Below are 12,580 nucleotides of genomic sequence, written 5' to 3'. Positions count from 1 at the left end.
CACACAGACACACACTCACACACACAATCACACACACACACTCATACACACACACACACACACACACACACACACACACACACACATAAACACACAGACACACACACATGCACACACACACACACAAACACACACACACACACACACAAACACACACACACACACACACAAACACACAGACACACACACACACACACACACACACAAACACACACACACACACACACACACAAACACACACAAACACACACACACACACACACACAGACACACACACACGCACACATACACACACACACAGACACACACACACACACACACACACACAAACACACACACACACACACACACACACACACACACACACACACACACACACACACACACACACACACACACACACACACAGACACACACACACACACACAAAAAGACTTGCCTCAAAGATTCTTAAACAGTGGGCCCCGGGCTGTGGTATTCAGTGGTGCACAGAGCAGACAGCATCACGGATGTCTCGTACCCTCACACGGGAGGAATCTGAGTTCACAGTGCTACTGTGGTAAACAAAAGGAGGGTAAGTAAAAATACCATCAGAGGCCAAGAGCAGCAGCTTAGACAAATTAAAAAATAATAATATGAAGTTTCAGCCAAAGACTTGGGAGGAGAATTTTAAGACAGTCCCTACGCAATTAACCAAACCCACACAAGCTGGTCTCATGTACTACTATCAAAATCCCATTTACCACCTACTTTATATTACATTACATTACGTCATTTAGCAGACGCTTTTACCCAGAGCAACTTCCAAATAAGTGCATCACAATGCTAAGAGTAGACTTATTGAAAGGTGCTACAAGAGGTCAGTAAAATGCTGGGTTAAGTGCTAAACTAGTGTAGAGTGCGTTTTTTAATAGAAAATAGGAATAGATAGGATAGATAGAGAGGAAGGTAGACTACAGATACAGCTTGAAGAGGTGAGTTTTCAGCTTTCTCTTGAAGGCACCCAGGGAGTCTGTTCTACGAATCTACAAAGTTTTTTTTTCAGCCTTTGCATACTATTAACCCTTTCGCATGTGACGTATTTTATACTATGTAGGGCGTGTGCTGCGTTAACATGGTTTGTAATGTTTTTTTGCTTATGCGGTACTGATGAGTGGCTTGGAGCACGATGAAGGAATCACACCACATAAAAGATTATTTCACTTTTTTCCTGTTTTTTTCTCACTCTAAGGGGTCAGAGCATTCAAACTGGCTTTCTCAGAATGACAGGAGTCAGCCAAAGCTGTAGATCCATTTTAGAGCATGAACATAGAAGACCAAACATCCCTCCAGTCCTGTCTTTAAGAATATACCCCAGCATAATTGAGAAAAAAATAATAGGTATGTGTATTCACTCCTTTCCAAAAACAGTTTAATAGCAAAAGACGACACACATTTGAAACAATTGATTGAAAACTTTTAGCTGTCTCACTGTTTCTCTTTCTCTCTCTCAGATTCAAGTTCAAATTGTGGTTTATTTTCATGTGTTTATAAAGTGCAGTATTGCCAAAGCACAGTTACAAAAGAGGTCAATAGATCTAACCCTCCACCCCTTCCTGTTGAAGTCCAGTGGAGCTCAGAGAGAGAGAGAGGTAGAGAGTTAAGAAGTATCCACTATCCAGTAAGTGCGTTTTATGTATGTTTCTTCATATATGCATATATACATACGTATCTGTGTATGTAAATACATTTATGCATCTATATGTGTGGTAGAAGTATATCATTAATTTACTTATATTTTTCAGAGTTTAGTATCTATATTTATATTTGGCTTTGGCAATACTGCATGCCCATGTGGTCATGCTAAGGACGCTTATTTGAATATGACAGGAAGAGAACCACAGAAAGACAGGGAAATGACAAGGAGAGAGGGAAAGAAAAAGGGAGAGGGACAGAGAGAAACAGACAGATCCTGAGAGAGAAAGAGAAAGAGAGAGAGAGAGAGAGAGAGAGCAAAATAGAGAGACAGAGAGAGAGAGAGAGAGAGAGAGACAGAGAGAGAGAGAGAGAGAGAGACAAGAAAACACATTCAGGAAATCTGTATGTGTGAGCCTCAGAAAGCCCTAGCTCTAGCTTCTGTTTCATTGATGGGCTTTCTCTTTACATTGTCAGTGAGTTACTTGTGGAAGACTGACCTGAACTGATCCTAAGTTGTGGATTTCTGCTTGAAACACAGCAGGGAAGGTGTACCAGCTGACACACTCTCTCAGTCTGTGTGTGTGTGTGTGTGTGTGTGTGTGTGTGTGTGTGTGTGTGTGGAGTTTACTCTCCCGCCGAAATGGGGCTTAAAGTCCATCCTCTCATTCTGGGTGAGTCAGACTCATAACCACTTCAGTTGAAAATGCATTGATTTTGTGGATTTATTATAATTATATTATATATTATTGTATATTATAATCTGGCTCCCATGATCTGTTGTCTTTGCAGCCAGAAACTTTAAAGCCAGGGTGACAAAGCAAAGACCAACAGTGTTGTGAGACACATCCGTCATCCAACACCTAGACAGTACGAGACACATCCATTATCAAACACCCAGACAGCACGAGACACATCCATTATCAAGCACCCAGACAACCTGAGAGGCATTGATTATCAAAAAAAAAGGTGGCATTAGAGATGTCCATCACCAAGTGACTATCTCTCACCTTGGGTGAAAAAAAGTGTTAATGTAGATTATTTCTAGATTCCTTTGTGTTGATACATTTAACAATGCCCACGTTAACGAAAGGACACAGGGAAATGCACACCAACATGTGATTTATAAACAGACTAAAACAAGAGCAGTCAATATAATTTCATGGAATAAAATGTGCCTGTTATTAATACTATCCTGATTATTGTTGGTTGGTGTTATAAGGCAAGCACTTCTTTGACCATGTAAATCACAGCAGCCAAATCTGAGGATATGTTACAGGGAACTGAACCAGCAACTTCTGGATTACCATTTGGGCGTATTAGTCTTACATTTGAGGGTAGACCTGTGGCAGGTTTTGAACTGAAACTCTTGCCATCTGCATAGCTAAACAAAAGAGAGATAGTCTACAATCAGCTCACCAAGCTGAAGTCCAATATAACTGGTTAAAGGAAGGACCTGAACTGTTGCTGTCATTCCAGTGGGGTCACATTGTTTTGCAGACATATGCTGTTTCTTAACTTTGCTGCAGGTGCATCATAACACCATCATCAACCAACATAAGATTAAGAACCTAGACTACTGACCCAGAGGTTGCAGATTCTGTTCCTACGAAGACCATCACTGTTGTACTGTTGAGAAAAGCACCCTTACCAGTGTGACTCAAATCGTTACACACATACACACACACACATACACAAGCATGGCATACTGTTGAAAAATGATGAAACTTCAGTATGCAAAGGATTGCGGGTATGTTTCTTACATAATGGACATGACACTACACCAAGAGAAATTAATGATGGGCAAACCTTCTATAGCTATTGCTTTAAAAAAAAAAAATCACGTCATTCCACATGGTTTTACGTACATGAAGGGGAGGACCTGTTTGAAGCATCTTTGTGCTGTTCTCTGTCCGGTCGTTCCCTGCTTGAGTTTTTTTCTGTCTCCCTGCAGCGGGTCCTCTGCCAGGTTTGTGTTTGTGTTATCCCCTTACAGGTCTGGTCTGGCACTGTGGGTGGCAGTCGGTGTCCAGAGAGTAACTGGCTTAGACTGACCTCCTTATTCTTCCTCTGCAGGTCTACTACTGCTCACCCTGCTCACCCTGCTGTGGGAAACCATGGGCTTTTGTCCAATGGGGTATGAACAAAGCAAAAACACTTGCATTGGTATGTTTTTTAATTCTCCTTTTTTGGAATGCCCAATGCTTTTCCCCCGTTTTTCTCTGAGTTTTCAGAACGTCCAATTATATCAGAGAGAGGCAGCTCATCACAACAACCGCTGCTAATCTGGTAGCATGCACCGCAAATGCGTGCCCTTCTCCCAAACATGTGATGCCAAGCACCGCCTCTTTTCACACCACAGTCCCCCGTGCCGAGCCTGCACTGACAATGAGGTGGAGGAAGACGCCTCACGTGCAGCTTCATACAGGCAGAGTTGTGGTGCTGGGCTGACCAGAGGGGGTCGCTGGTGTGCGATGAGGTGGACAAACCCTGGCCAACCCATCCATTCCTATCCCTGGCAGAGCAAAGCTAGTTTGTTCCATGGCTGTGGGCTCCCGTTCATTAAAGGCCGATGATGCATCCAGAATCAAAGCCAGGCCGCAGAGCTCAGCTTGCATTCAAAGTGAACGCCTTGACTATTGCGCTACTCTGGAGCCTGTTTAACTCTCTTCTTATGCTTCCTTCTGTTCTGGAACACATGATAAGATGTGGAGGAAAGCAGAGTGTCAGTGTGTCTCTGTCAGAGTGTGTCTGTGTATCTGTGAGTCAGTGTGTTTCTGTCAGAGTGTGTCTGTGAGTCAGTGTGTCTCTGTCAGAGTGTGTCTGTGAGTCAGTGTGTCTCTGTCAGAGTGTGTCTGTGAGTCATTGTCTCTGTCAGAGTGTGTCTGTGTGTCTGTGAGTCAGTGTGTTTCTGTCAGAGTGTGTCTGTGAGTCATTGTCTCTGTCATAGTGTGTCTGTGAGTCAGGGTCTCTGTCAGAGTGTGTCTGTGAGTCAGAGTGTGTCTGTGAGTCATTGTCTCTGTCAGAGTGTGTCTGTGAGTCAGTGTGTCTCTGTCAGAGTATGTCTGTGAGTCAGCGTGTCTCTGTGAGAGACAGAATGTCAGCATCTCTTCTGCCTTCTGTCCACAGATATTGATGAGTGTGAAAATCCTATGTGTGGCAAGAATGCAATCTGCATCAATACCATTGGCAGTTACTACTGCCAGTGTGTTCCTGGGTTTAGATCCCCCACCATCAACTTCACAGCATTTATGGGGCAATGTGAAGGTAAGAGCACAATAATGCACACATCAAAGTGTGAATCTCCCATACAGGCCCAGTTCTACTTCCATATGGAGGCTGAGCTGCACTGTAATACTAAAATGTATAAAGGTGAGCTACTGTAAAGGTATGCTGCAAGTCCTTTAGCCCAGCGTTTTTGTTGGATATTCATGAAAAATTGAGAAACCTGTGAATGTCCGGTGGATGGAGGGTCAGAATTAAGTTATAATTAAGTAATTGATCAATCCTTCCAAATCTAGAAACACATTTTAATTTGTGCATTCCATTTAAATGCAACAACCCACAGGTCATGACCTGCACACCTGGCACACCTGAGGTAAGGTCATGTGACTCTGGCATGTGGTCGTGTCAGATGGTGGGCTTAGGCATGCCCCCCGCCGCCATCCCCCCTCTACCCCCAAACCATCCCTCAAGGAGGGCTATAAAAGGAAACTCATCTGAACTCAATGGGGTCGTTATACCGAAAATGAACTCCAGGAGGGCAGAGTCACAGTATTCAGTAAGCGTAACATTGCAGCTGTGTTTGTCCTTCCCTGTGATGTCCTGATTGTGTTGTTTTGTCTTCCTGTCTGTCAGGGTGGGTGTGTCATTTGTTTGGGTTTTTTGTGTGCATGTGCTTTTGTTTTTGTTTTCAGCCCATTGTCCCACCTCCTGTCCCGCCCTGCTGCCACACCCACCACCTGAAGCCCATCCTGCACACCTGCTCCCTGTTATCTCATCACCAGTCTGTGTATTTATACCCCTCTATCTGCTCTGTTTCTTTGCCGGTTCGTCTGTTTCTGTCCCGGCTGTTTGTCTTTTGCTTGCTCTGTTTTTCTTTAAACTCTCTGCCTGTTTCGTTGGATTTTGACCCTTGCCTTGTGTTTTGGATTTTCTGCTCGTGGATTCTCTGGTTTTGACTTGAACTGTTTTGTTACTACGTTTTTGGATTTAACTCATTAAATGCCTGGTTTGTCATCCCAGTCTGCGCCTGGGTCCTTCTACCTGAAAGCCTGACAGTGTTGGTCCCTCAGCCTGTTCCAGAAAGGGCAGGCTGAAACACATCTGTGCTCGGGGTCACGCTTTTCTCTCTCTGGCAGATGTGAACGAGTGCCTAGAGAAGAGTGATTTCTGTGGCCCCAACGCCAAGTGCAAGAACAGAATCGGATCCCACAACTGCTCCTGCCTTGAGGGTTACGTCTCAAGCAACGGAGAGAAATATTTTGATGGCACCACAGGAGTGACGTGCAAAGGTTAAATTCTGCTTTTTATGATTGTATTCTGCCATGACTGTGAAGAGGATTCACTTTTCCTTGTAAGAAGGGACTGACAGGAAAGCTCGTTTTTCCTCTGCAGATGAGGATGAGTGTAGTAGACACCCTCCGGTCTGTGGCAGGAATGGAACCTGCTCAAACTTGTCAGGTGCATACACCTGCTCCTGTGATGCAGGATATTATTGGAATTATGCTGATTCCCCCTGGGTATTAATGATGCTTATTAACCCTCCCTCAGTCTTAGTTAACTACATTTCTCTCTGGGTCTTCTTCACTTTCCCCCTGGTCTTCGTGAAGATATGTTTAACCTTCCCACTCATAGTGAAGCATTCTCCTCAGTGGTTTTTCCCAGGGATCCTTCAGCATCAGGCTTGCAAATGTCTTACCACCATCACCTGTAATGTTCATAGTCTACTGGAAGTTACTGTCTGTAACCTTCCATTGGGTTTTTAACTGTTGGTTACTTCATGGAGCTTAATATGAGGCTTCAAAGCTGAAAGTGCAGTCTGTGGCTGCAGCTGGATTGCACAGATTGTATGACATTAAAGGTACAGTTTTCATTTGTATTGATTTTGCTTTTGAACCTCCTTTCAATGAAGAACTCAGGTCCCCAGCCGTGACATTGCTGCCAGTGTCCACCGACTCTCTTATCTGTGTCATACGGGACTTCTACCCCAATACGCTGACAGTGACTTGGAAAGTGGGGGGCAGCGTTGTGACAGGATTGTCCCACACCTGGCAAACGGAGACAGAAGGCGAGGGAGCGTACTCAGCCAGCAGCATTCTGAAGCTGGACAGGGCCACCTGGGACAGCAACGCCGAGTACACCTGTGAAGTGGAGCATCAGCAGGAAGTCTTCAGCGACACGGTTTACAAATGTGAGGGTGTCCACTGCACACGGACACACACATACACACACACACACACACACACACACACACACACACACACACACTCATCTTCTGTTAACTCTATAATGTGAATTAAATCAATTTTGTCATTTAGGTGTTAACACTTGAAATAATGATCATTTTCCTCTCATTTTGATTAAATGTAAAGTTATTGCTGAAATGCAGTTATTTTGTTTAATTAAAAACAGGAAACTGTCTTTATCTATCATATCTATTCCTCTAGGCTTGAGAAACATAATAAATCACAGGTGTAATGACTGGAAGAGGCCAGGTCATCAAGCTTGTTGTGAGCTCATAATCTTTAAAAGCACTCCACTAAAAAGCCTGCAATCTCTCTCTCTCTCTGTGGTCTCTCTCTGACTGCTGCTGTGGTCTCTCTCTCTCTCTCTCTCTCTCTCTCTCTCTCTCTCTCTCTCTCTCTCTCTCTCTCTCTCTCTCTCTCTCTCTCTCTCTCTCTCTCTCATATATCTCGGCCTATCTAAAGATAAGCCTGGGCTGGAGGTGACCCTGAAGCTCCCAAGGGTGAGAGAGATGTTCATTAACAACCAGGCTGTGCTGGACTGTAACATCATTGGGGAAGAACAGGCAGCAGTTACCGCAGCAACGGTGACCTGGAGACTGGATGGAACCGTTGTGAGGAATGGAATTACCACACCAAGCGTTGCAGAGCATGACGGCCATCTGTACAGAAAGACCAGCACTCTCACTGTGGGGCAGAAGGACTGGTTTGATGGGAAATGGATTCAGTGCTCTGTCCAGCAGAGGCCTGACAAACCTACCATCAGCAAGGCTGTGGGAATGGAACGAGGAGGTAGGCTTCACACGAGCCAGGCATTTTAACTTTTTTTTTTTTTTTTCTTTGATAAAAGGGGAAAATTAGGCAATGCCACAGCATATGCAGGACTACATTTTAGTGTCAAGCTTTTCCTCAACATTTGTGTGAATCTGTTTTAAAGCGAATTGTGTGTGTGTGTGTGTGTGTGTGTATATGTATATATATATTTTTTTTTATTTATTTATTTTTTTTTGGTCTTCCATATTTCTAGTGTCACATTTACACAGGTTACATAGATCAACACCATTCTACTCATTTCTGTAAAAAAAGAAATCCTAATACAATGTTTTCATGTTTTTTAAAAATGCCAATTTTGCCAAAGTACTTTCATTATATTACATTACATTCATTTAGCAGTCAGTCTTACCCAGAATGACTTCCAACACAATAGAACATAAGTGTATCCATTCAATTTTAAATGAGCAACAGTGTCAGACCAGGCTGACAACACTCCCAGACCAGTGAGGGTGAGCATGACACTATTCAAGCACTACCAGAAGTTAACTTGTGCTAACCTGACTAGACGAGAGAAGCCAGGTATACTAGCATACATCAGTCACTAGATCAGAGTCAAAAACACACTGCAATACTACACACGAAACAAACCACACGTACTACAAGTAGCAGGTGCTAAGGTGTAGGGACTGAGGTGGAACTTTAACAGGATAAAAATATTTCATTTGTAATGCATGTTGAGAATTTGACGGGACAATAATTTCCCTAAACTCCTGGACGGTAGGTAAGTCATGCATGGACGTCTGGTAGCGACCGCGGGGAGATCTCTTACTCTTCATTTTTCAATTACAGCTAAAGCTCCTCCCACTTTGCTCATCCTCTCGCCGACTGACAGAGGGACAGGGAGATGGACGAACGTCACGCTGGTGTGTCTGGCAACCGGCTTCTCCCCCCGCGACATTTACATCATGTGGCGCGTGGATGACGGGGAGTATCGGGAGGGTGTGACGGGCGAACCCGTGAGGGCTAGCGACGGCACCTACTCCGTCACCAGCCTGCTGGAGGTCACGGCGTCGCAGTGGGCGAAGTCGCGGTTCATCTGCGCCGCAAAGCACGCCAGCACGGAAGAAGCTTCATCCCCCATGCGCACGGCTGTGTTCAGAAAAACAGCCGTCTTACAGTGTGACTGACACCTCACCCTGTGACACAAAAACCACTGTGGCACCGGTCGTGTTAAATGAGGCAACCCTGACCTTTCATCATGCTTTTGCACTATCCGCCAATTGGATTGCAATTCTCTACCGCTCCACATCAAAATCAAAGTGGAATCCTACAGGGGAAAAAAAAATCTATGATGAACCATTACATAACTTAATACAATGTATTTCTGTGATCTTGTAGGTGTCTGTTTTTTATTGTTTTCCATAAAAAACATCAATCTATGGTCACTTCATGCACTCATCAATCATGCACTTTTATCTCTACCAGCAAGCTTGTGCCCTGTCTGGCCAACTATTGAAACTTGGTCATGCAGCGCTGCTAATATTATTGGCTCCTTATGTGTTGTACTCTGCCTCACTTTGGATAAAAGTGTCTGCCAAATGAATAAATGTAAATGTAAATGAATAAATTTTAATTCACCTGATATTACTGACACCTTGATTTGGTTATCCTCATTTATCCTATCACACAACTATCACTTCCCCTGTTAAAGGGTGCCACTGTGCTGTGTTAGCAAACCTGTTTAACAATCATACAACTGAATGCAGTCAACTATTTTAAAGTAAACCCAACACAGCATTAGCTGTTGGTAATGTGCAACCATCGGTCACTTTGATAAAAAAAAAAAAAGTTTACATATTATGGCGCTTGTGATTGTGATTATTACATTTGAGATGGGAATCTGTGATGCAGACCTTGTAAGATTCATTGTGACTGTTCTTGTTGTCATCTCAGTGCCTTCAGTGCAGGTGAGATTACATGGCTCTGAAAAGAGAGGGTGGGACAGCAGTGTGGTGTAGTGGTGAGGGGCAGGCCTCATAACTGAAGGGTGGCTGGTTTGATTCCCTGCTTTCCTGCTGGGGAGCTGCCTTTGCACCCTTGGACAATGTACCTAAAGCCACATCTGCCTCAGTAAAGATCCAGCTGTATAAATGGATACATTTGTGACCAGTGTAAGTCACTGTGGGCAAGAGCATCTGCTAAATGAGAATAATTACAGCAGTGTGGCACAGTGGTAAGGAGCAGGGTTTGTATCTGAAACGTTGCTGGTTTGATTCCCCAATGGGACACTGCTATTGTACCCTTGAGCAAGGTACTTAACCCACAATTGCCTCAGTAAATATATCCAGCTGTATGAATGGATAAAATCTATGTAAGTTGCTCTGGGTAAGAGAGTCCACTAAATGACAATAATGTAATATAATGACTTCAGCACTGGCACCCTGCAATGCGAACGTCTCAACCTGTGAGCTTTGTAGCAGTTTTTCTCTGTTAGGATGAATACTGGTTAAGCCGTTTACAGGACACATTTTAAAGAGCGGGAATTATGCTGAGAAGGATCACGTTATTGCACAAACGCTGAGCGCATTGCGTGTTTATCCTTTCAAAACACAGAGTGAAACTGGGAGCTTTTTTCATGTCAAGCGCAGGAGGTTGTTTGGATAAATGCATACCAACGTTAAAGCATGCACATGAGCCTCGTCCTACGACTCTGTCTTTCATACGTGACATAAGCAAGGCTTACGGGGATTTGCTTGCGCCTCACCCTCACCATATGCAAGCTAATCTCATCTGTGTCTCAGCTGCAGGCGTGTGATGTTGCTGAGGAGAGGAGATTGTAATATTTTGCGCACCGGACCTCCAGCTAGCTAGGCTGCTATCTGGCAAAGTGGTCCGAGATATTTTCTGACTGTTCTGACTGTGCCAGCTATTTCACAGAGCTGTGCCCTGTTTGGAGCTAGTACTACTCTGGACAGCTGAAACAATCGCAGCTGGCGGTGTTCTCAAATTAATGCCTGAATCCTCATGCCGATTCCTCCTTTTAGGTCGTAGTGTTAAAGCACAACGTGCAGCATTAAAATGGTTTCCTCTTAACATTTCTGCAAGCATTTATTCATCCGCACACACACACCCATGCAAACTAGCAGCCTCTGAACAGCAGTGTGGCATAATAGCAAGGAGCAGGGCTTGTATCCGAAAGGTTTGTGGTTCGATTCCCCGCTGGGATGCAGCTATTGTACCCTTGAGCTACTTAAACCAGAATTGCCTCAGTAAATACCCAGCCGTATAAACGGATGAAATTTTAACTTGTGTAGGAGCCCTGGATAACAGCGTCTGCTAAATGACAGTACTAATGACCAGACAGCTGAGTGAATTTAGTAGAAATGGCAGCAAAATGCTGCAAACCTTAAACCCAAAAGCATGAGACACATCGTGGCATGTTTATTCATATCGACATCCTGTGTTCTATCCACCCCAAGATAAAACAAGAAGGACAGCTCGATAAGTGCAGTTTCACAACAGCTCACACCCACTTCACCTACTGAAACATTCCTGTAAAACAGTTTACAGCTTTGTCTCCAGCCTGCTGTAAGGACAGCCTCCCTCCTGCAGGAATCTACCAATCTGTACGATGTGGATGGGCTGGCAGCTGGACGTCGGTGATCAGACTGACGCATCCATGTAGTATTAATATCAGTGGACGCTGCTCCATGCTGACGGCCGTGAAAAAGGAAGAAGTCCTCTGATGCAGCCAGCAGGGTGACCGATCAGGTGCAACAGGTTGGGGGGCCTTTAATCCCGTGAGGACCAGGATACGGAAACTGTTAACCACCCTCACTCACAAACACAAGATCTGTACAACAGGAGGCTGGCACGAGATGACCATTTCACTCCAGTGAAGGAAAGTCCCATTAATTTGATGGCTTTTACCTTCTCCATCATTCACAAGCAGTTTGAAAAAAAAATTACAGTCTATACAGTCTATTTGTTGGCACTTACAGTAAGTACAAACAATGGTTTTGACAACAACCAAGTCAGGTGCACTTTACATCACAGGATAAGAGGATGACGGTAATACAGCAAAAAATCTTGTAACGTTACAATGTTAATTTGCAATGACCTGATTTCCCCCCGCGTGGCTTGTTCTCGGCTCCTGGAAAATCAGAGGTGCTCGGTTCCTTTTATAGCCCTTGTGCTCGTGTCCCTCGAGCTGTGGTGCACGTGATGTTGTTTAAACATTACTTCACCGCTCAGGAACTGGTGTGACCGGGGCTGAGAGGGTCTCAGCGATTACACAGAGTGTGTGACACAGAGCTGCCCTGACAAAAGCACACTCGACTTTTACGCGACCTTCACACGACCTCTGCTTCAGTGCCGTGTCTCGGAGAGGTAAATCTGACGCTGATCCAGGCCACGGTCATTAAATGGGGGCTATGGCTGGACCGCAGCTGGACAGCAGCCGTACAGTACAGACAGACCTGCTACAGGACTGTGGTACAGTGTGCAGACCAATTTACATTCAGAAATCTCAGCTTTGTACTGTGCTAAAACATGCAATTTTTGTTCTTTTGTTTTTCAGGACAATAAATCTGCATGCCCTCACTAAAGATGATACTGTTATTACAGGCGTGGAGCTGGAACGCCCACTGTCTCCACAGACTGAGGGC

General features: G+C 44.4%; 1 gene segment (V, D, J or C); it reads left to right on the top strand.

The window, feature by feature from the left end:
- The first annotated feature begins 4,915 nt into the window (after nt 1-4,915).
- Nucleotides 4,916-9,392, top strand: LOC118793922. The segment is given in 5 exon segments: nt 4,916-4,941; nt 6,036-6,188; nt 6,809-7,087; nt 7,605-7,931; nt 8,763-9,392. Coding segments are annotated over 5 exon segments (1,113 nt in total).
- The last annotated feature ends 3,188 nt before the right edge of the window (nt 9,393-12,580 follow it).

This window comes from Megalops cyprinoides, chromosome 1, assembly GCF_013368585.1.
Source record: "Megalops cyprinoides isolate fMegCyp1 chromosome 1, fMegCyp1.pri, whole genome shotgun sequence".
In the NCBI taxonomy this organism is placed as follows: Eukaryota; Metazoa; Chordata; class Actinopteri; order Elopiformes; family Megalopidae; genus Megalops; species Megalops cyprinoides.
This window is presented reverse-complemented; position numbering and strand designations above follow the sequence as displayed.